This window comes from Glandiceps talaboti, chromosome 11 (assembly GCF_964340395.1).
Source record: "Glandiceps talaboti chromosome 11, keGlaTala1.1, whole genome shotgun sequence".
In the NCBI taxonomy this organism is placed as follows: Eukaryota; Metazoa; Hemichordata; class Enteropneusta; family Spengelidae; genus Glandiceps; species Glandiceps talaboti.
In genome coordinates this window covers 23,230,068-23,251,958 of record NC_135559.1, presented here as the reverse complement: position 1 = coordinate 23,251,958, position 21,891 = coordinate 23,230,068, and the positions used below count along the sequence as shown (strand labels likewise).

Sequence of the window (21,891 nt, the reverse complement as noted above, 5' to 3'; positions counted from 1 at the left end):
CATGCCTGTATTTGACTGGCAGACACGTACATGACTGTATTTCGACTGGCAGACACCTACATGGCTGTATTTGACTGGTAGACAACTCCATGCCTGTATTTGACTGACAGATAACTACATGCCTGTATTTGACTGGCAGATAACTACATGCCTGTATTTGACTGGCAGATAACTCCATGCCTGTATTTGACTGGCAGACACGTACATGACTGTATTTCGACTGGCAGACACCTACATGGCTGTATTTGACTGGTAGACAACTACATGCCTGTATTTGACTGACAGATAACTCCATGCCTGTATTTGACTGACAGATAACTACATGCCTGTATTTGACTGGCAGATAACTACATGCCTGTATTTGACTGGCAGACACGTACATGACTGTATTTGACTGACAGACAACTACATGCCTGTATTTGACTGACAGACAACTACATGCCTGTATTTGACTGACAGACAACTACATGCCTGTATTTGACTGACAGACACCAACATGCCTGTATTTGACTGACAGACACAAACATGCCTGTATTTGACTGGCAGATAACTACATGACAGACACCTACATGGCTGTATTTGACTGACAGACACCTACATGGCTGTATTTGACTGACAGACACCTACGTGGCTGTATTTGACTGACAAACACCTATGTGGCTGTATTTGACTGACAGACACCTACATGGCTGTATTTGACTGACAGACAACTACATGCCTGTATTTGACTGGCAGACAACTACATGCCTGTATTTGACTGACAGACAACTACATGCCTGTATTTGACTGGCAGACACCTACATGGCTGTATTTGACTGACAGACAACTACATGGCTGTATTTGACTAGCAGACAACTACATGCCTGTATTTGACTGACATACAACTACATGACTGTATTTGACTGACAGACACCAACATGCCTGTATTTGACTGACAGACACCAACATGCCTGTATTTGACTGACAGACACCTACATGGCTGTATTTGACTGGTAGACACCTACATGGCTGTATTTGACTGGTAGACAACTCCATGCCTGTATTTGACTGACAGATAACTCCATGCCTGTATTTGACTGACAGATAACTACATGCCTGTATTTGACTGGCAGATAACTACATGCCTGTATTTGACTGGCAGACACGTACATGACTGTATTTGACTGGCAGACACCTATATGGCTGTATTTGACTGGCAGACACCTACATGGCTGTATTTGACTGGTAGACATCTATAAGGGTTTGTTTTACAGAGACCTATACATGTACATGACTGTGTTTCACTGACAGAAAGACAGACAAACAGACAGTTACCTACATGACTGTTTGACCAACAGACATGTACGTGGCTGTGTTTCACTGACAGACAGAAAGACAGACAGACAGACAGACAGACAGACAGATCGACAGACAAACAGACAATCACCAACATGACTGACATACATCTACATGGCTGTGTTTCCTTGACAGACAGAGAGACATACATACATACACAGACAGACAATCACCTACATGACTGCTTGACTGACATACATCTACGTGGCTGTTTCACTGACAGACAGATCGACAGACAATAGACAGACAAACAGACAGACAGACAAACAATCACCTACAATGACTGTTTGACAGACAGACATCTACATGGCTGTGTCTGACTGATAGATGTTGACACCATCATGGCTATATTTGTGTAATGAACATCTTTCTTGTAAAATATAGATGTGATGTGATAATGCTTTGGAAGGAATATAATGTAATTCACTACAAAGATGTCAGCACTATCACCTGTTTTATTCATGTTTTATTTGTCATGTTCTGACTCATTCTTTTATTTTTTACAGACATGCAGATGACGTCCGAAAAAGATCGTCTTGACCCCAAGCAGCAAAGAATGGATAATCCTAATAAACGTCAATTAGACACACTTCTATCTTTACTAAGTAATACTTTACCTGTTAGTCGAAAGTGTATGTGTGGAGTTAGTCGCAGTTCATCCATGTCAAGTCGCTCCATATCAAGTCCTGAAAGTCAAAAATCAATCAGCAGTCCTCAAGAGAGCATCAAATCATTAAGCAGTCCAACTGACAGCAGTAGTACTACAAGTCACATCTCCAGTCCTGAGATGACCTGGGTCAGACAGGCTATTGTCAAATACTGGTACACCTAGTAAACTCTGGGTTAGACAGGCTATTGTCAAATACTGGTACACCTAGTAAACTCTGGGTTAGACAAGCTATTGTCAAATACTGGTTCACTTAGTAAACTCTGGGTTAGACAAGCTATTGTCAAATACTGGTTCACAATAGACAAGCTATTGTCAAATACTGGTTCACTTAGTAAGCTCTGGGTTAGACAAACTATTGTCAAATACTGGTTCACAATAGACAAGCTCTTGTCAAAATACTGGTTCACTTAGTAAACTCTGGGTTAGACAAGCTATTGTCAAATACTGGTACACCTAGTAAACTCTGGGTTAAACAGGCTATTGTCAAATACTGGTACACCTAGTAAACTCTGGGTTAGACAGGCTATTGTCAAATACTGGTACACCTAGTAAACTCTGGGTTAGACAGGCTATTGTCAAATACTGGTACACCTAGTAAACTCTGGGTTAGACAGGCTATTGTCAAATACTGGTTCACTTAGTAAACTCTGGGTTAGACAGGCTATTGTCAAATACTGGTACACCTAGTAAACTCTGGGTTAGACAGGCTATTGTCAAATACTGGTACACCTAGTAAACTCTGGGTTAGACAGGCTATTGTCAAATACTGGTACACCTAGTAAACTCTGGGTTAGACAGGCTATTGTCAAATACTGGTTCACTTAGTAAACTCTGGGTTAGACAGGCTATTGTCAAATACTGGTACACCTAGTAAACTCTGGGTTAGACAGGCTATTGTCAAATACTGGTTCACTTAGTAAACTCTGGGTTAGACAAGCTATTGTCAAATACTGGTTCACTTAGTAAACTCTGGGTTAGACAAGCTATTGTCAAATACTGGTTCACTTAGTAAACTCTGGGTTAAACAGGCTATCATCAAATACTGGTTCACTTAGTAAACTCTGGGTTAGACAGGCTATTGTCAAATACTGGTTCACTTAGTAAACTCTGGGTTAGACAAGCTCTTGTCAAAATACTGGTTCACTTAGTAAACTCTGGGTTAGACAAGCTATTGTCAAATACTGGTTCACTTAGTAAACTCTGGGTTAGATAAGCTCTTGTCAAATACTGGTTCACTTAGTAAACTCTGGGTTAGATAAGCTATTGTCAAATACTGGTTCACTTAGTAAACCCTGGGTTAGACAAGCTATTGTCAAATACTGGTTCACTTAGTAAACTCTGGGTTAGACAAGCTATTGTCAAATACTGGTTCACTTAGTAAACTCTGGGTTAGACAAGCTCTTGTCAAAATACTGGTTCACAATAGACAAGCTATTGTCAAATACTGGTTCACTTAGTAAACTCTGGGTTAGACAAGCTCTTGTCAAAATACTGGTTCACTTAGTAAACTCTGGGTTAGACAAGCTATTGTCAAATACTGGTGCACAATAGACAAGCTATTGTCAAATACTTGTTCACTTAGTAAACTCTGGGTTAGACAGGCTATTGTCAAATACTGGTTCACTTAGTAAGCTCTGGGTTAGACAAACTATTGTCAAATACTGGTTCACAATAGACAAGCTCTTGTCAAAATACTGGTTCACTTAGTAAACTCTGGGTTGGACAAGCTATTGTCAAATACTGGTTCACAATAGACAAGCTCTTGTCAAAATACTGGTTCACTTAGTAAACTCTGGGTTGGACAAGCTATTGTCAAATACTGGTTCACTTAGTAAACTCTGGGTTAGACAAGCTCTTGTCAAAATACTGGTTCACTTAGTAAACTCTGGGTTAGACAAGCTATTGTCAAATACTGGTTCACTTAGTAAGCTCTGGGTTAGACAAACTATTGTCAAATACTGGTTCACAATAGACAAGCTCTTGTCAAAATACTGGTTCACTTAGTAAACTCTGGGTTGGACAAGCTATTGTCAAATACTGGTTCACTTAGTAAACTCTGGGTTAGACAAGCTCTTGTCAAAATACTGGTTCACTTAGTAAACTCTGGGTTAGACAAGCTATTGTCAAATACTGGTTCACAATAGACAAGCTATTGTCAAAATACTGGTTCACTTAGTAAACTTTGGGTTGGACAAGCTATTGTCAAATACTGGTTCACTTAGTAAGCTTCATGTCTCAGTGTGTTAAATGCTGTTATATTTCAACTAAGACTCATCGTTTGTTAGATAGACATTCCAATCTTACCTCACCACGTGTCATCACACATATATATTGACAATAATTAATTGCATGTTTGGAGTTAATCAAGGTGTGAGCAAAGTCTGTAATTATAAGATATCAAATCATTAGATCTCAAGATATCAAATCATTAGATCAGCCTTGTATTTGTTAAGATGGCTGCAATGGTTTGCTATGGTTGTCTTTTCTTGGTAGCTGTAACATTTAGTTCTTTTTACAGATTCAGTAATTTCAAATGCTTGACAGGAGATAGTCTAGCAGTTAGACCCTTGTCATTGGCCAAATTTCACTTAGGTGCTGTCATCCTTGGTTTTTGTTTGGCAACCTTCCAGACACAGACCCGGGTCTTACTGCAAGACTTGGCAGAGGAGTTATGCTAATATCAAAGGCACATGACAGGAGGGGTTGATGTCAAAGGTACATGACAGGAGGGGTTGATATCAAAGGCACATGACAGGAGGGGCTGATATCAAAGGCACATGACAGGAGGGGTTGATATCAAAGGTACATGACAGGAGGGGTTGATATCAAAGGCACATGACAGGAGGGGTTGATATCAAAGGTACATGACAGGAGGGGTTGATATCAAAGGTACATGACAGGAGGGGTTGATATCAAAGGTACATGACAGGAGGGGTTGATATCAAAGGCACATGACAGGAGGGGTTGATATCAAAGGCACATGACAGGAGGGGGAAAATGTATGGAAATTGTTGTGACTTTTTGACATGCAAACTCAATATTTAGTAAGTTGAACCATATATAATTATGTGACAAGCTAACTGTTATAGCTACCAAGATCTGGACTATAATGATTTGTGAACGCAATTAATGTCCAGATAGGAATGAATCTGCATACTGGTTATCAGTAGATGTCAACAAATGAACATTGTGACATGAAGCAATGTATAGTATCATTTTTTTATGTCCAACTTGTACACAAAGGCCAATCAATATTTGTCTTAAGTATATTAATGGATGTTGTTTAGTTACGATTTTTAGCACAGTTGTACTTCTTAGGTTCAGTAGTGCTATAGGCATGGGAAAGTAAGTGTGTGTGTGTGTGTGTGTGTGCATGTGTGCGTGCGTGGGTGCGTCTGTGTGTGTGCATGCGTGTGTGTGTGTGTGTGTGTGTAAACAATTTAAATTCAAAAACCACTGGATCAATTGCCATGATGATACTGCAGTACTTGGTAGGTATATGACCTTGGGTGTCTAGTTGGGAAATTGTTCAAATGAAAATGATTGTACCAGAGATATGCATTTTGGGTCAAAAAATATGATTTTTGGTAAAAAAATAATAAAACTCCAAAACTACTTGGCATATTTGCAAATTTGATTGGAACGTTCTTAGGGGTGTGTAGATTAAGAATTGTTCAAGACATGGTTCCATCAGTGATACACAAATTAGGTCTAAAAAATGTGACTTTTTGGTCAAAGATCTTTAATTCCAAAACTACTGGGCAGATTGATCTGAAATTTAATGGGGATGCATTTGGAGATGTGTAGATGAGTATTAAATGTGATGATCTTGTCATCGATATGCAAATTAGGTGTAACAATATGAATTTTGGTGAAAACGTATATCTCAAAAAGTATTTGGTCGATGATGAGATGCTTTTAGATGTGTTATTCTAGAGATTTTCAAATTTTTTTTACACAATTGGCCCTAGCAACCATAACCATGCCCATAGCAACAATCAAATGCCAGTATATTTTGCTAAAATAACATCTGGTAGGCAAGTGAAAAGCCAAAGCAACAGCCAAATGATGGTGTCTAATTGCAAAGAGAACAATAGGAATTAATAGACAAGTGAATAAACAATTCAAAATTGTTTGCAAATATGCCTAGCAACAAAGACACGCCCATTAGGATCATAAATATTGCAGAGATAACAACAGGGATGGTTAGACAAGTGGAGAAACATCCAAAAGATGAATGAAAATATGCCTAGCAATAAGACTGAGCCCATAGCAACATCCAAATGATAGTGTATATGGTGCAGTAACAACAGGGTTGGATAGGTAACTGGATAATCTTTCAGCAAATGAACACCTATACCTAGCATGGATCAACATGTGGGTAAACAATTTTTGAAACTGTACAGTTGTGCTACAATGCCATTGGCGCTATTTTTGATAACATTCACTCACTGACCTCAGATTGTGCACTCTGTGTGTGTGTGTGTGTGTGTGTGTGTGTGATTCCAGGGATCATAAGGCAATGGCCATAAAGCAAGAATGTGACAGACATGACCTGCAGTCCATTAAAATCAAGATAACTAATTTTAGTTTTGTTTATGATAGCAAATACCCATTACAAATTAACAGAAAACTTTATAGTTTTGTTTATAATAGTGAGTTAAAAGAATTACAAAAGAAACCTACATTTTGTATACATCTTCTACCATCTTGTCGTGTAGTTTTATTTTCTTGGAACTGTTTGCCCTCAAGCTAAGGGGCCCTGTACTGTTTTTGTCCTCTAACCAAGGGGGCCTGTAATGTTTGTGTTCTAACTAAGGGGTCCTTACAGTGTCCCTTGTGTGAATATGTTGCACAATGCAGTAGCCATGGTTACAGACTGCATAATTAGTATACATAAATTGTACCTGGTAGAAAGTTCAATTGTACCTTGTTTGTCTGATAATTAATCATCTAGTAGAGGTACAGTCTACATGTATATTCATATTTATACCTACTGGAATGTTTACAATTACATAAGTTACAACTTCATATTCTCTTTGGTCTTACCAAATGCTGAAATCTTTGATGTAAATCATGTTCAAACAATTGAATTAGAGAGTTGAGATTGCTTTACAATGGTAGTGTTCATGTCTGTAGTCAGTCATTGCCAACAATTCATTGATGATAGTTTGATTTCTTGTAATGGATTTGATATGATTTCCAACTCAGCTGAAATGCAGACACTTACACGCCAAATGTATATGGAAAGCTTTTCTGAAAAAATAGATGTATGAATGTTATTTGGCTTTATTTTTTTACTTTTAAAATTTGATGACAATGCTGATATAGATAGAGAGCCAGTGTTGATTTGGTCTTGACAGTGAAATACATGTAATGACTCACCTCAAGACAGAGATGTTAATTTGATCAGAGTTTAAATAACTACCACATAATAAAACCTTATACATGTATAACTGTTAATACACAAACTTAGTTTTTTCCATCCATACATTTCCATCTATTCCATCATTATATATATATATATTCCATAGAATTGTTACAATGACTGATGTTACTGAAAGTCTTCAACATTATCAAATCATGAAGCACGTAATGAGATGTATTGGCAATGAGACACTTTGCTAGTCATGTGACCGGTTACCAGAGTGTTCTCTAATTACAGCATATTGTCACTGTCACAATGTCGTGGCTGATCCTAAATCTATACATTAAGGTACATTTAGCATATTATGTTATAATTTCACATAGATACATGATTTACGGTACATTTAGCATATTATGTTATAATTTCACATAGATACATGATTTACGGTACATTTAGCATATTATGTTATAATTTCACATAGATACATGATTTATGGTACATTTAGCATATTATGTTATAATTTCACATAGATACATGATTTATGGTACATTTAGCATATTTTGTTATAATTTCACATAGATACATGATTTAAGGTACATTTAGCATATTTTGTTATAATTTCACATAGATACATGATTTAAGGTACATTTAGCATATTATGTTACAATTTCACATAGATACATGATTTAAGGTACATTTAGCATATTATGTTACAATTTCACATAGATACATGGCTTAAGGTACATTAGCATAATATGTTACAATTTCACATAGATACATTATTTAAGGTACATTAGCATAATATGTTACAATTTCACATAGATACATGATTTATGGTACATTAGCATAATATGTTACAATTTCACATAGATACATGATTTACGGTACATTAGCATATTATGTTACAATTTCACATAGATACATTATTTAAGGTACATTAGCATAATATGTTACAATTTCACATAGATACATGATTTACGGTACATTAGCATATTATGTTACAATTTCACATAGATACATTATTTAAGGTACATTAGCATATTATGTTACAATTTCACATAGATACATGATTTACGGTACATTTAGCATATTATGTTAATATTTCACATAGATACATGATTTATGGTACATTAGCATATTATGTTACAATTTCACATAGATACATGATTTAAGGTACATTAGCATATTATGTTGCAATTTCACTTAGCATATTTAAAATGTCTGCCCATCCTATTGTTTCTTTGAATCATTAGGCAATATTCATACACCTCTATTACTACACAGGACACATTCTACTACTACACAGGACACCTCTACTACTACACAGTACACCTCTAATATTGCACTGAACACCTCTACTACTACACAGGACACCTCTAATATTGCACTGAACACCTGCACTGACTATATGGCAATTTGTTCACTTTCAGGATAAAGAATCTCATACCAACTAATCATCAATACAGATGAAACTAATTGAAGTAATTTAAACTCTGATATATGTACTGGCTAAGTTAAACACCTGGCTCCAATTTTCTTTTTTATTAAAGCTTTATTGAATAGAAATAAATGATTCCTATGATTTTAACTGATTGGCTTCTAGGAGTTGTTTCTTAAAGGAGCATGCCATTGCATGAAATATAAAGGCATTGTAAACTTTTGTTGATTCTTTCATAGACCGACCCCCAACCCTACATGGTTCTTTCATAGACCGACCCCCAACCCTACATAGTTCTTTCATAGACCGACCCCCAACCCTACATGGTTCTTTCATAGACCGACCCCCAACCCTACATGGTTCTTTCGTAGACCGACCCCCAACCCTACATGGTTCTTTCATAGACCGACCCCCAACCCTACATGGTTCTTTCATAGACCGACCCCCAACCCTACATGGTTCTTTCATAGACCGACCCCCAACCCTACATGGTTCTTTCATAGACCGACCCCCAACCCTCACATGGTTCTTACACAGACCGACCCCCAACCCTCACATGGTTCTTACACAGACCGACCCAACCCTCACATGGTTCTTTCATAGACCAACCCAACCCTACATGGTTCTTACATAGACCGACCCCCAACCCTACATGGTTCTTACACAGACCGACCCCCAACCCTCACATGGTTCTTACACAGACCGACCCAACCCTACATGGTTCTTTCATAGACCAACCCAACCCTACATGGTTCTTACATAGACTGACCCCCAACCCTCACATGGTTCTTTCATAGACCGACCCCCAACCCTACATGGTTCTTTCATAGACCAACCCAACCCTACATGGTTCTTACACAGACCGACCCCCAACCCTCACATGGTTCTTTCATAGACCAACCCAACCCTACACGGTTCTTACACAGACCGACCCCCAACCCTCACATGGTTCTTTCATAGACCGACCCCCAACCCTACATGGTTCTTACACAGACCAACCCCCAACCCTCACATGGTTCTTTCATAGACCGACCCCCAACCCTACATGGTTCTTACACAGACCGACCCCCAACCCTACATGGTTCTTTCATAGACCGACCCCCAACCCTACATGGTTCTTTCATAGACCGACCCCCAACCCTACATGGTTCTTTCATAGACCGACCCCCAACCCTACATGGTTCTTTCATAGACCGACCCCCAACCCTACATGGTTCTTACACAGGCCGACCCACAACCCTCACATGGTTCTTCCATAGACCGACCCAATCTGATTAAAATCTGATGTAGATGTCGGCTAATCGTTCATTGCTATTTTACCTTCGTTATTTTGCCTGAATTGACCTTCGTGGTACATGTTTACATTTTTTAGCCTGATCGCCTCCTCTACATCTGAAGTGGTGCCCATGCAAACAAATTTCTACTCAGTGAGCCACACAGCCAATCAGATTGTGTCTTACTTGTCATGGGCATACATGTACGCATTGAATATCAACAAACAGCATGGCGTTATTTGTGCACACACGCAACCGACAACGTACAAAGTATTTCAACTGTAAAAACATTCAGTAAGTGTATTGCTGTATATTTATGGTAATTAAAGATTTCTTGTTTAGATATACCTCTATGCATTTCGTCTTATGTACATGTTAGCTACATTGGAATGTGTTTCCCTGGGTAGTGTTCATGTTTATCATCTGGCCAAGTGACTACAATACCCAGTTATGCCAGTTGGCCAAGTGACTACAATACCCAGTTATGCCAAATGGCTAACTTGCTACAATACCCAGTTATGCCAAATGGCTAACTTGCTACAATACCCAGCTATGCCAAATGGCTAACTTGCTACAATACCCAGCTATGCCAAATGGCTAACTTGCTACAATACCCAACTATGCCAAATGGCTAACTTGCTACAATACCCAGCTATGCCAAATGGCTAACTTGCTACAATACCCAGTTATACTAAATGGCTAACTTGCTACAATACCCAGTTATACCAAATGGCTAACTTGCTACAATACCCAGTTATATCAAATGGCTAACTTGCTACAATACCCAGTGACGTAAGATGCAAAGACCTGATGAAGTTTATGATGAAACTTTACAAAAATATAGTTATAATTATAGTAGACAGCTGGACTTATATAAAAAAAACATCAAAATTGGTCAAAAGTTTAACTTGGAAGGTATTAACATGAGATGTTTGAAATTTGACACACATGTACTCTTAGAAATCGAAAGCAATTTGTATGCAAATAAGATGGATGTATAGTGTCATCTCTCACTACATCAATATAGTAGCTATACACAAAAATAATGTCTTTTTATTAAATCCCAGTATCTACTTTGCAAGCACACCTTCTTGTTATTTGTTTATTATCATAATGGTAAATTGAAATAAAAGTACACTATGTAAAAAAATGGTGACAGACAACAAAACATTTGTCACGCCTTAAAACTTTTGAGATCATGACTGTAACCATAGAAACATACACCTAGATGACATCTCTAGAATGTCTGTTTCCATAGCCGTTATTTGACAGTGGGTATGAACTATGCTAAGTTAGAGTCAAGTTGTGTTAGGATACTGGCTATCCCATCACTATAGTATTATGCAATAGTACAATATATACATGTAATAATGTCATGTCTCTACTACGTATGTTGCTACTACGCTATGTCGGAATATACGGCATCCACTACACAGGGAAACTATAGCCACAGTAACTTCCAATACAATTATTACACAGTTCACAAGTTCCACGATGCCAAAATAATATTTTAATGAACTGGCAAGTTTGTCATGGCAACCGTCACTGTATGTATGCGTTGAATTGTTTATGGTGACACACCTTGCATTGTACGGATACAAATCACATTGACAAGAAGACGGGAATGTGATTATGTTTGACAATTGTAACCAGTCTGTAAAATTATTGGTGCCACAACATTGTTTCTCAGGTTGTAAAATGTCCCAACAGCGAGTTATGTCTTCATCCAGTTCATATGATTGCATTGCTGATAGCATGTCAAGGTACAGAGTCCCGCCATCTGTTAACTTGGATGTCTTGACAGCACTGGTAATAACAGCAGAGAGTCCAAGAAGAACAGACAGAGTCAGTGCTCCAACAAACCACCTTAAATCTCTTGTCCTTGAAGAATGTAAAATAAGTGTATCAGCACATGATACAACACATACAAACACACCTGCAATGATTGTTAAAACGCATGGCAAATATAAGCTAACTGCAGACACACTATTGCATGATGAATGGTCTACTATTATCCATATGCCAAACACAATAAGTAGTATTCCACACAACAGGAAAACACCAATTTGGGCTAAGATGATTCCCTTGAGGTGACACTTTTTCTGTAAAATTGGCATTGATTTGATGTCATTGCGGCTCTCAAATTCTTCATCCAATGACTTTAATGTATCTTTTAAATCTTCTTCTGACATTTTGGATGATGTGATGTCATAAATATTCAAATGATGACATAGTTGGAAAGTCACAATCTGTCAAATTGACGTCAAATTACACCAAACCAGTGATATTCATGTGATCCAAGTCAGTGTAAGACTAGTTGCACTCATTTCAATGTTGATACACTGAATGTAGGTCTCTCTATAAGGTAGCCAAATCTTGTATCTATAAAAGATAAGAAAAGGAAGAAATAAGTTCTTGTTCTGTTAGTCATTTCTTTCCTAGCTTAGCACCATTCCTTTGGTGTTGGATGATGTCGAAAATTTGTCGTCTCATTGGATATTAGATAAAACAACTTTACCATGTTACGTGTAAGAATATTGACCAAGTTCAGTGCAAAAAATATATATCATTAAATTGATTAATTAGACAAACAAACAAACAAATAAAATTATGTGTAAACAGTTTATTGTATGTACAGGCAATGATTTGTACACTAAGTGGGTAATCACAAGTAAACAACGATATCCATATATACAGGCAATGATTTGTACACTAACTGGGTAATCACAAGTAAACAACGATATCCATATGTACAGGCAATGATTTGTACAAAAACATACTTTTTACACAAACATGGACTTGGTCTATGTTGTTCCACTTTGTCATAACATAGCAAAGTTTCTTCATTCATTACATGTAAAAATCCAAATGATATCACAACTAATCTAATCAATAATTAACAACACAATGACCACACTAATGAAACTATAACGACTCTGATATTTGGTGACAAAAGTGAGTTTTTATTTATTACATAAGTGCAGGAATAAATTTGACTACGATTGAAGCGAGCACACTGATATATGGAGGTATCAAATGAGTAACTAATCTGATATATGGAGGTATCAAATGAGTAACTAATCTGATATATGGAGGTATCAAATGAGTAACTAATCTGATATATGGAGGTATCAAATGAGTAACTAATCTGATATATGGAGGTATCAAATGAGTAACTAATCTGATATATGGAGGTATCAAATGAGTAACTAATCTGATATATGGAGGTATCAAATGAGTAACTAATCTGATATATGGAGGTATCAAATGAGTAACTAATCTGATATATGGAGGTACCAAATGAGTAACTAATCTGATATATGGAGGTATCAAATGAGTAACTAATCTGATATATGGAGGTACCAAATGAGTAACTAATCTGATATATGGAGGTATCAAATGAGTAACTAATCTGATATATGGAGGTATCAAATGAGTAACTAATCTGATATATGGAGGTATCAAATGAGTAACTAATCTGATATATGGAGGTATCAAATGAGTAACTAATCTGATATATGGAGGTATCAAATGAGTAACTAATCTGATATATGGAGGTATCAAATGAGTAACTAATCTGATATATGGAGGTATCAAATGAGTAACTAATCTGATATATGGAGGTACCAAATGAGTAACTAATCTGATATATGGAAGTATCAAATGAGTAACTAATCTGATATATGGAGGTATCAAATGAGTAACTAATCTGATATATGGAGGTATCAAATGAGTAACTAATCTGATATATGGAGGTATCAAATGAGTAACTAATCTGATATATGGAGGTATCAAATGAGTAACTAATCTGATATATGGAGGTATCAAATGAGTAACTAATCTGATATATGGAGGTATCAAATGAGTAACTAATCTGATATATGGAGGTACCAAATGAGTAACTAATCTGATATATGGAGGTACCAAATGAGTAACTAATCTGATATATGGAGGTATCAAATGAGTAACTAATCTGATATATGGAGGTACCAAATGAGTAACTAATCTGATATATGGAGGTATCAAATGAGTAACTAATCTGATATATGGAGGTATCAAATGAGTAACTAATCTGATATATGAAGGTATCAAATGAGTAATTAATCTGATATATAGAGGTATCAAATGAGTAACTAATCTGATATATGGAGGTATCAAATGAGTAACTAATCTGATATATGGAGGTATCAAATGAGTAACTAATCTGATATATGGAGGTATCAAATGAGTAACTAATCTGATATATGGAGGTATCAAATGAGTAACTAATCTGATATATGGAGGTATCAAATGAATAACTAATCTGATATATGGAGGTATCAAATGAATAACTAATCTGATATATGGAGGTATCAAATGGGTAACTAATCTGATATATGGAGGTATCAAATGAATAACTAATCTGATATATGGAGGTATCAAATGAGTAACTAATCTGATATATGGAGGTATCAAATGAGTAACTAATCTGATATATGGAGGTATCAAATGAGTAACTAATCTGATATATGGAGGTATCAAATGAGTAACTAATCTGATATATGGAGGTATCAAATGAGTAACTAATCTGATATATGGAGGTATCAAATGAGTAACTAATCTGATATATGGAGGTATCAAATGAGTAACTAATCTGATGTATGGAGGTATCAAATGAGTAACTAATCTGATGTATGGAGGTATCAAATGAGTAACTAATCTGATATATGGAGGTATCAAATGAGTAACTAATCTGATATATGGAGGTATCAAATGAGTAACTAATCTGATATATGGAGGTATCAAATGAGTAACTAAAATGATATATGGAGGTATCAAATGAGTAACTAAAATGATATATGGAGGTATCAAATGAGTAACTAATCTGATATATGGAGGTATCAAATGAGTAACTAATCTGATATATGGAGGTATCAAATGAGTAACTAATCTGATATATGGAGGTATCAAATGAGTAACTAATCTGATATATGGAGGTATCAAATGAGTAACTAATCTGATATATGGAGGTATCAAATGAGTAACTAATCTGATATATGGAGGTATCAAATGAGTAACTAATCTGATATATGGAGGTATCAAATGAGTAACTAATCTGATATATGGAGGTATCAAATGAGTAACTAATCTGATATATGGAGGTACCAAATGAGTAACTAATCTGATATATGGAAGTATCAAATGAGTAACTAATCTGATATATGGAGGTATCAAATGAGTAACTAATCTGATATATGGAGATATCAAATGAGTAACTAATCTGATATATGGAGGTATCAAATGAGTAACTAATCTGATATATGGAGGTATCAAATGAGTAACTAATCTGATATATGGAGGTATCAAATGAGTAACTAAAATGATATATGGAGGTATCAAATGAGTAACTAAAATGATATATGGAGGTATCAAATGAGTAACTAATCTGATATATGGAGGTACCAAATGAGTAACTAATCTGATATATGGAGGTATCAAATGAGTAACTAATCTGATATATGGAGGTATCAAATGAGTAACTAATCTGATATATGGAGGTATCAAATGAGTAACTAATCTGATATATGGAAGTATCAAATGAGTAACTAATCTGATATATGGAGGTATCAAATGAGTAACTAATCTGATATATGGAGGTATCAAATGAGTAACTAATCTGATATATGGAGGTATCAAATGAGTAACTAATCTGATATATGGAGGTATCAAATGGGTAACTAATCTGATATATGGAGGTACCAAATGGGTAACTAATCTGATATATGGAGGTATCAAATGAGTAACTAATCTGATATATGGAGGTATCAAATGAGTAACTAATCTGATATATGGAGGTATCAAATGAGTAACTAATCTGATATATGGAGGTATCAAATGAGTAACTAATCTGATATATGGAGGTATCAAATGAGTAACTAATCTGATATATGGAGGTATCAAATGAGTAACTAATCTGATATATGGAGGTATCAAATGAGTAACTAATCTGATATATGGAGGTATCAAATGAGTAACTAATCTGATATATGGAGGTATCAAATGAGTAACTAATCTGATATATGGAGGTATCAAATGAGTAACTAATCTGATATATGGAGGTATCAAATGAGTAACTAATCTGATATATGGAGGTATCAAATGAGTAACTAATCTGATATATGGAGGTACCAAATGAGTAACTAATCTGATATATGGAGGTACCAAATGAGTAACTAATCTGATATATGGAGGTACCAAATGAGTAACTAATCTGATATATGGAGGTGTCAAATGAGTAACTAATCTGATATATGGAGGTGTCAAATGAGTAACTAATCTGATATATGGAGGTGTCAAATGAGTAACTAATCTGATATATGGAGGTATCAAATGAGTAACTAATCTGATATATGGAGGTATCAAATGAGTAACTAATCTGATATATGGAGGTATCAAATGAGTAACTAATCTGATATATGGAGGTATCAAATGAGTAACTAATCTGATATATGGAGGTATCAAATGAGTAACTAATCTGATATATGGAGGTATCAAATGAGTAACTAATCTGATATATGGAGGTATCAAATGAGTAACTAATCTGATATATGGAGGTATCAAATGAGTAACTAATCTGATATATGGAGGTATCAAATGAATAACTAATCTGATATATGGAGGTATCAAATGAGTAACTAATCTGATATATGGAGGTATCAAATGAATAACTAATCTGATATATGGAGGTATCAAATGAGTAACTAATCTGATATATGGAGGTATCAAATGAGTAACTAATCTGATATATGGAGGTATCAAATGAGTAACTAATCTGATATATGGAGGTATCAAATGAGTAACTAATCTGATATATGGAGGTATCAAATGAGTAACTAATCTGATATATGGAGGTATCAAATGAGTAACTAATCTGATATATGGAGGTATCAAATGAGTAACTAATCTGATATATGGAGGTATCAAATGAGTAACTAATCTGATGTATGGAGGTATCAAATGAGTAACTAATCTGATATATGGAGGTATCAAATGAGTAACCAATCTGATATATGGAGGTATCAAATGAGTAACCAATCTGATATATGGAGGTATCAAATGAGTAACTAATCTGATATATGGAGGTATCAAATGAGTAACTAATCTGATATAATGAGTTTGAACAAGAACATCACCTTGACTGACATAGCGTGCACTTATATCCTAATTACCAAATTTGAACACTCCGAAAATAGGCACAATTTAATTATCAAGTGAATGGTTCTATTAGCTACTTGTACCAATGGCCACGTGATAAAGTGTACATTATGGTCACATGATAAAGTATACGTTATGGCCATGCGATAAATTGTACATTATGGCCACGTGATAAAGTGTACATTATGGTCACATGATAAAGTATACGTTATGGCCATGCGATAAATTGTACGTTATGGCCACGTGATAAAGTGTACGTTATGGCCATGTAATAAAGTGTACGGTATGGCCATGCAATAAAGTGTACATTATAGCCACTTGATAAAGTGTATGGTATGGCCACGTGATAAATTGTACGTTATGGCCATGCGATAAAGTGTACATTATAGCCACGTGATAAAGTGTACGGTATGGCCATGCAATAAATTGTATGTTGTGGCCATGCGATAAAGTGTATATTATGGCCACGTGATAAAGTGTACATTATGACCATGTGATAAAGTGTACGTTATGGCCATGCGATAAATTGTTGCCTATCCAACCAATCTTTGTAATATATGCGATCATTTGGCTGTTGCTATGGGTGTGGTCTTGTTGCTGGGTATATTTGCATACATTTTTTGAATGTTTATTCATTTGTCTATTAATCCCTGTTGTTATCTTTGCAATGTATGTGATCATTTGGCTGTTGCTATGGGTGTGGTCTTGTTGCTAGGCACATTTACATACATTTAATGAATGTTTATTCACTTTTCTATTAATCCCTGTTATCTTTGTGAAATTCACCACCGTTTGGCTGTTGCTATGGGCGTGGTCATGGTTGCTAGGGATATCTGCATACATTTTTTGATTGTTTACTCACTTGCCTACCAGATGATGTTATTTGACCAAAATATACTGCCATTTGGTTGTTGCTATGGGCGTGGTCATGGTTGCTAGGGCCAATTGTGTCAAAATATTGATCACATACTTTTTGAGATAAATTTTTGACCAAAAATCACATTTTTTTACCCAAAATGCATAGCTCTTATGTGATCATTTTCATTTGAACAATTTCCTAACTAGACACCCAAAGTAACATGACCACCAAATATCAAAGCAATCGGTCCAGCAGCTTTTGACTTTTACACACACACACACACACACACACACACACACACACACACACACACACACACACACACACACACACACACACACACACACACACAGGGACAGACATTTAGCAATGCCTATAGCACTACTGAACCTTATCAGTTCAGTGTACTAAAAACCATTCTATTCTGCTGTCTTTCTTCTTGAAAAACCAATGTGTAACAATACCATACCAAAACCTTGTTTGTGGCACAATAAATTGTTTTTAAAAAAATGATAATAAAAATAAAAGGGTGTAAAAAATGATTTGTTATTGTACACAAGACACCCAAAATAAATTATAGCAACTTGCTAGTCACTTTTATCATCTAGTAATCCTTCAGATGGGTATACATTGATACCATGTTGGCAGCCTGACTACCACTTTTATCAAGCCTGGGAATGAATGTATAATGTATTTTATACTAGTCCTGGTAATATACACTGTGACTCTGACATGTCTCTGTTTACTGAGCTATGCCATACCATGTAATCAGATTGACACATCTTAATCTGTTTACATACAAAAGTACTACATCACATATATGTATGATTCGTTACATCAGAGAATCTCAGACCGCAATAGGTTATATCTACCATATATGGTGTATAATAGATTTTCTACCATTCTTTTGATGTAAATAAATGTACATGTATGCATTTCTAGTGTGTTTTATTCACCCATAAATAATTTGTCCTATAAACTGTATCCATCTGACCACATACTCATCCACCTATACATGAGGTCAGTTGTTATAAATTTACAATAAACCTGACAAAGATATGATGTTTATGATGCCATAAAATCAATACATTTTTTATCACCCTGGTCAGAGCAGAGCTCAAGGTAGCTAATAATTTTACAATATTTATCCCTTTGTCTTAACATAAAACATACATAAACTATTTCTATAAAATTTTCTGTTACTTAATATGTTCAAAAAACTCAAACCCATTCTCAGTTCAAATGAAGGGGAAAATCAGGCATCACCATAACATTGTTTAAGCCATTTTGGAAACCAATATGGCCGTTGACTACTGTATTATTACCCTCTGGCAAAGTGAAAAAAAAATGGTTGATTGTATTGAAAACAAGATGGTGAACCCCAAATGTCTTTCATTATTTCAAAAGGGCCAAGAACAAACTTCTTAAAATTCATTTAAAAAAAGGTGAAATTTACCGTTGCTGGTGATTGTTCCAAAGTATATTCTGGAACAATCACCAGCAACAGTGTGTTTTGAAAATCTTAAATTTAGTGTTTATTTATTTACCCAAAAGCACAAATGAACATTACAGATACACATACAAAAATACTATTTCGTGGGTAAATACCTAATAACATCATTATTTTGTATTATGATCATCCTAGATTAGAATATTACATCCTGGAATAGAATATTAGTTCACAAGTGACTGTGTCTTTGACAGGTAAAGAATACCAAGGCAAGATGTGTATGTGTGTATGTGTATGTATGTATGTATGTATGTATGTATGTATGTATGTATGTGTGTATGTATGTGTATGTATGTGTATGTATGTATGTATGTATGTTTGTATATATGTATGTATGTATGTGTATGTATGTATGCATTAATGTATGTATGTATGTATGTATGTATGTATGTATGTATGTATGTATGTATGTGTGTGTGTGTGTATGTATGTATGTATGTATGTATGTATGTATGTATGTATGTATGTATGCATTAATGTATGTATGTATGTATGTATGTATGTATGTATGTATGTATGTATGTATGTATGTATGTGTGTATATATATATGTATGTATGTATGTATGTATGTATGTGTATGTATGTATGTATGTATGTATGTATGTAATGTATGTATGCATTAATGTATGTATGTATGTATGTATGTATGTATGTATGTATGTATGTATGTATGTATGTATGTATGTATGTATGTATGTGTGTGTGTATATATATATGTATGTATGTATGTATGTATGTATGTATGTGTATGTATGTATGTATGTATGTATGTATGTAATGTATGTATGCATTAATGTATGTATGTATGTATGTATGTATGTATGTGTGTGTGTATATATATATATATATGTATGTATGTATGTATGTATGTATGTATGTATGTATGTGTGTGTGTGTATGTATGTATGTATGTATGTATGTATGTATGTATGTATGTATGTATGTATGTATGCATGTATGTATATATGTGTGTATGTGTGTATGTATGTGTGTATGTGTGTATGTATGTATGTATGTATGTATGTATGTATGTATGTATGTATGTATGTGTGTATATATATATGTATGTATGTATGTATGTATGTATGTATGTATGTGTATGTATGTATGTATGTATGTATGTATGTATGTATATATATATTTATTTATTTATTGCATCCCTTTTGTATCAGGGGCTCACTAAGATTGCAGCACTAAGAGAAAATTAAGATACGTACACTACTAAAAAGACGAGTAAAAAAACATATACAGGAATAAACAACAAAATAAACCAGTGAGGTAAGAATATTGATAAAACGAAAATAAAAATATATGCTTCAAATGTTATTTGTCAGAAAATCTAACTGCTAAATTTACCACACTCTCTGAGTGTGTGTGTGTGTGTGTGTGTGTGTGTGTGTGTGTGTGTGTGTGTGTGTGTGTGTGTAGTCTATAACTTTACCACACTTATGTCTTATAAGTTATAGACGACAGGACTTGTCGAAACCCCGCAGCGAATACATCCAGAGGTATTACATGTAAGTCGTAACTGTACACATAATGTATTTTCATAAGTACGGTCATGTACTGTGATGGATGATATGGCGAGTGGAACCAAAACAGCCTCAGTGAACTTACCTGTGCCAGTGTTAGGATCAGTAATACTCAGCGACTGAATTTAACAACATTTCATATGTATGTGAATGCTAAACGGCAACAAACGGTGGGAACGTGAAATGGTTGTTTTATAGGTCACTTCGTATTAACAAGAAGTAATTTGAATATGAAACAATATTTGGACCTTCATTGCCTAGCAACAAGCAAACAACTGTCAATGATATACAATGGGATATAAGAACAGAGTCTTTGCTATTGAAGGAATGTGATCAAAACGGCTATGTATATATCACTAATAGTACGGTGCAATATTGCAAGGAAGACGAAATATAATATGACAATTTCATCATATCATCGCTTCCCGCTTGCAGATGGAATACGGGACTCGATTCTGACAATGTCCCGGAGAAAGGACATACAGTATTTCAGAATCGAGTCGCGACTTAATCCATTAGTACGAGCTAGTCTGCAAGCAACACTTGTCATGACTTCATCCCACTCCGCTATAGAACCTGTAGTGCCCATCTCTATAAAATGGGCTACAGTCTGGGCTAGGGGATACTAAGTAAACTATGTGTTATCTAAACTTTACATCATCAAGTATTGTAGTAAGAGGATAACTACATAGAGACGATGTAAATCAAAA

At 35.3% G+C, this 21,891-nt stretch overlaps 2 protein-coding genes across 2 annotated transcripts in view; one reads left to right on the top strand and one right to left on the bottom strand.

Moving 5' to 3' along the window:
• The window catches only part of LOC144442439 (uncharacterized), a 100,917-nt gene extending 98,019 nt beyond the window's left edge, over window positions 1–2,898 (top strand). The window contains exon 13 of the mRNA XM_078131791.1: window positions 1,842–2,898. Within this exon, the coding sequence (XP_077987917.1) occupies window positions 1,842–2,167 (326 nt within the window). The 3' untranslated portion in view covers window positions 2,168–2,898. The remainder of the gene's footprint in view (window positions 1–1,841) is intronic.
• An 8,308-nt stretch (window positions 2,899–11,206) lies between these two features.
• On the bottom strand, window positions 11,207–21,378 carry LOC144442594 (leukocyte surface antigen CD53-like). Its single transcript, XM_078131976.1, has 2 exons — window positions 21,267–21,378; window positions 11,207–12,467 (listed from the first exon to the last, which is right to left on the bottom strand). The coding sequence occupies exon 2, from the start codon at window positions 12,275–12,277 to the stop codon at window positions 11,459–11,461; it is 819 nt and encodes a 272-aa protein (XP_077988102.1). The 5' UTR covers window positions 12,278–12,467; window positions 21,267–21,378; the 3' UTR covers window positions 11,207–11,458.
• Between the last annotated feature and the right edge of the window lie 513 nt (window positions 21,379–21,891).

What these genes read in the sequence shown, in the direction of transcription:
- LOC144442594 (XM_078131976.1), bottom strand. Translation starts at nt 12,277, where the DNA reads ATGTCAGAAGAAGATTTAAAAGATACATTAAAGTCATTGGATGAAGAA.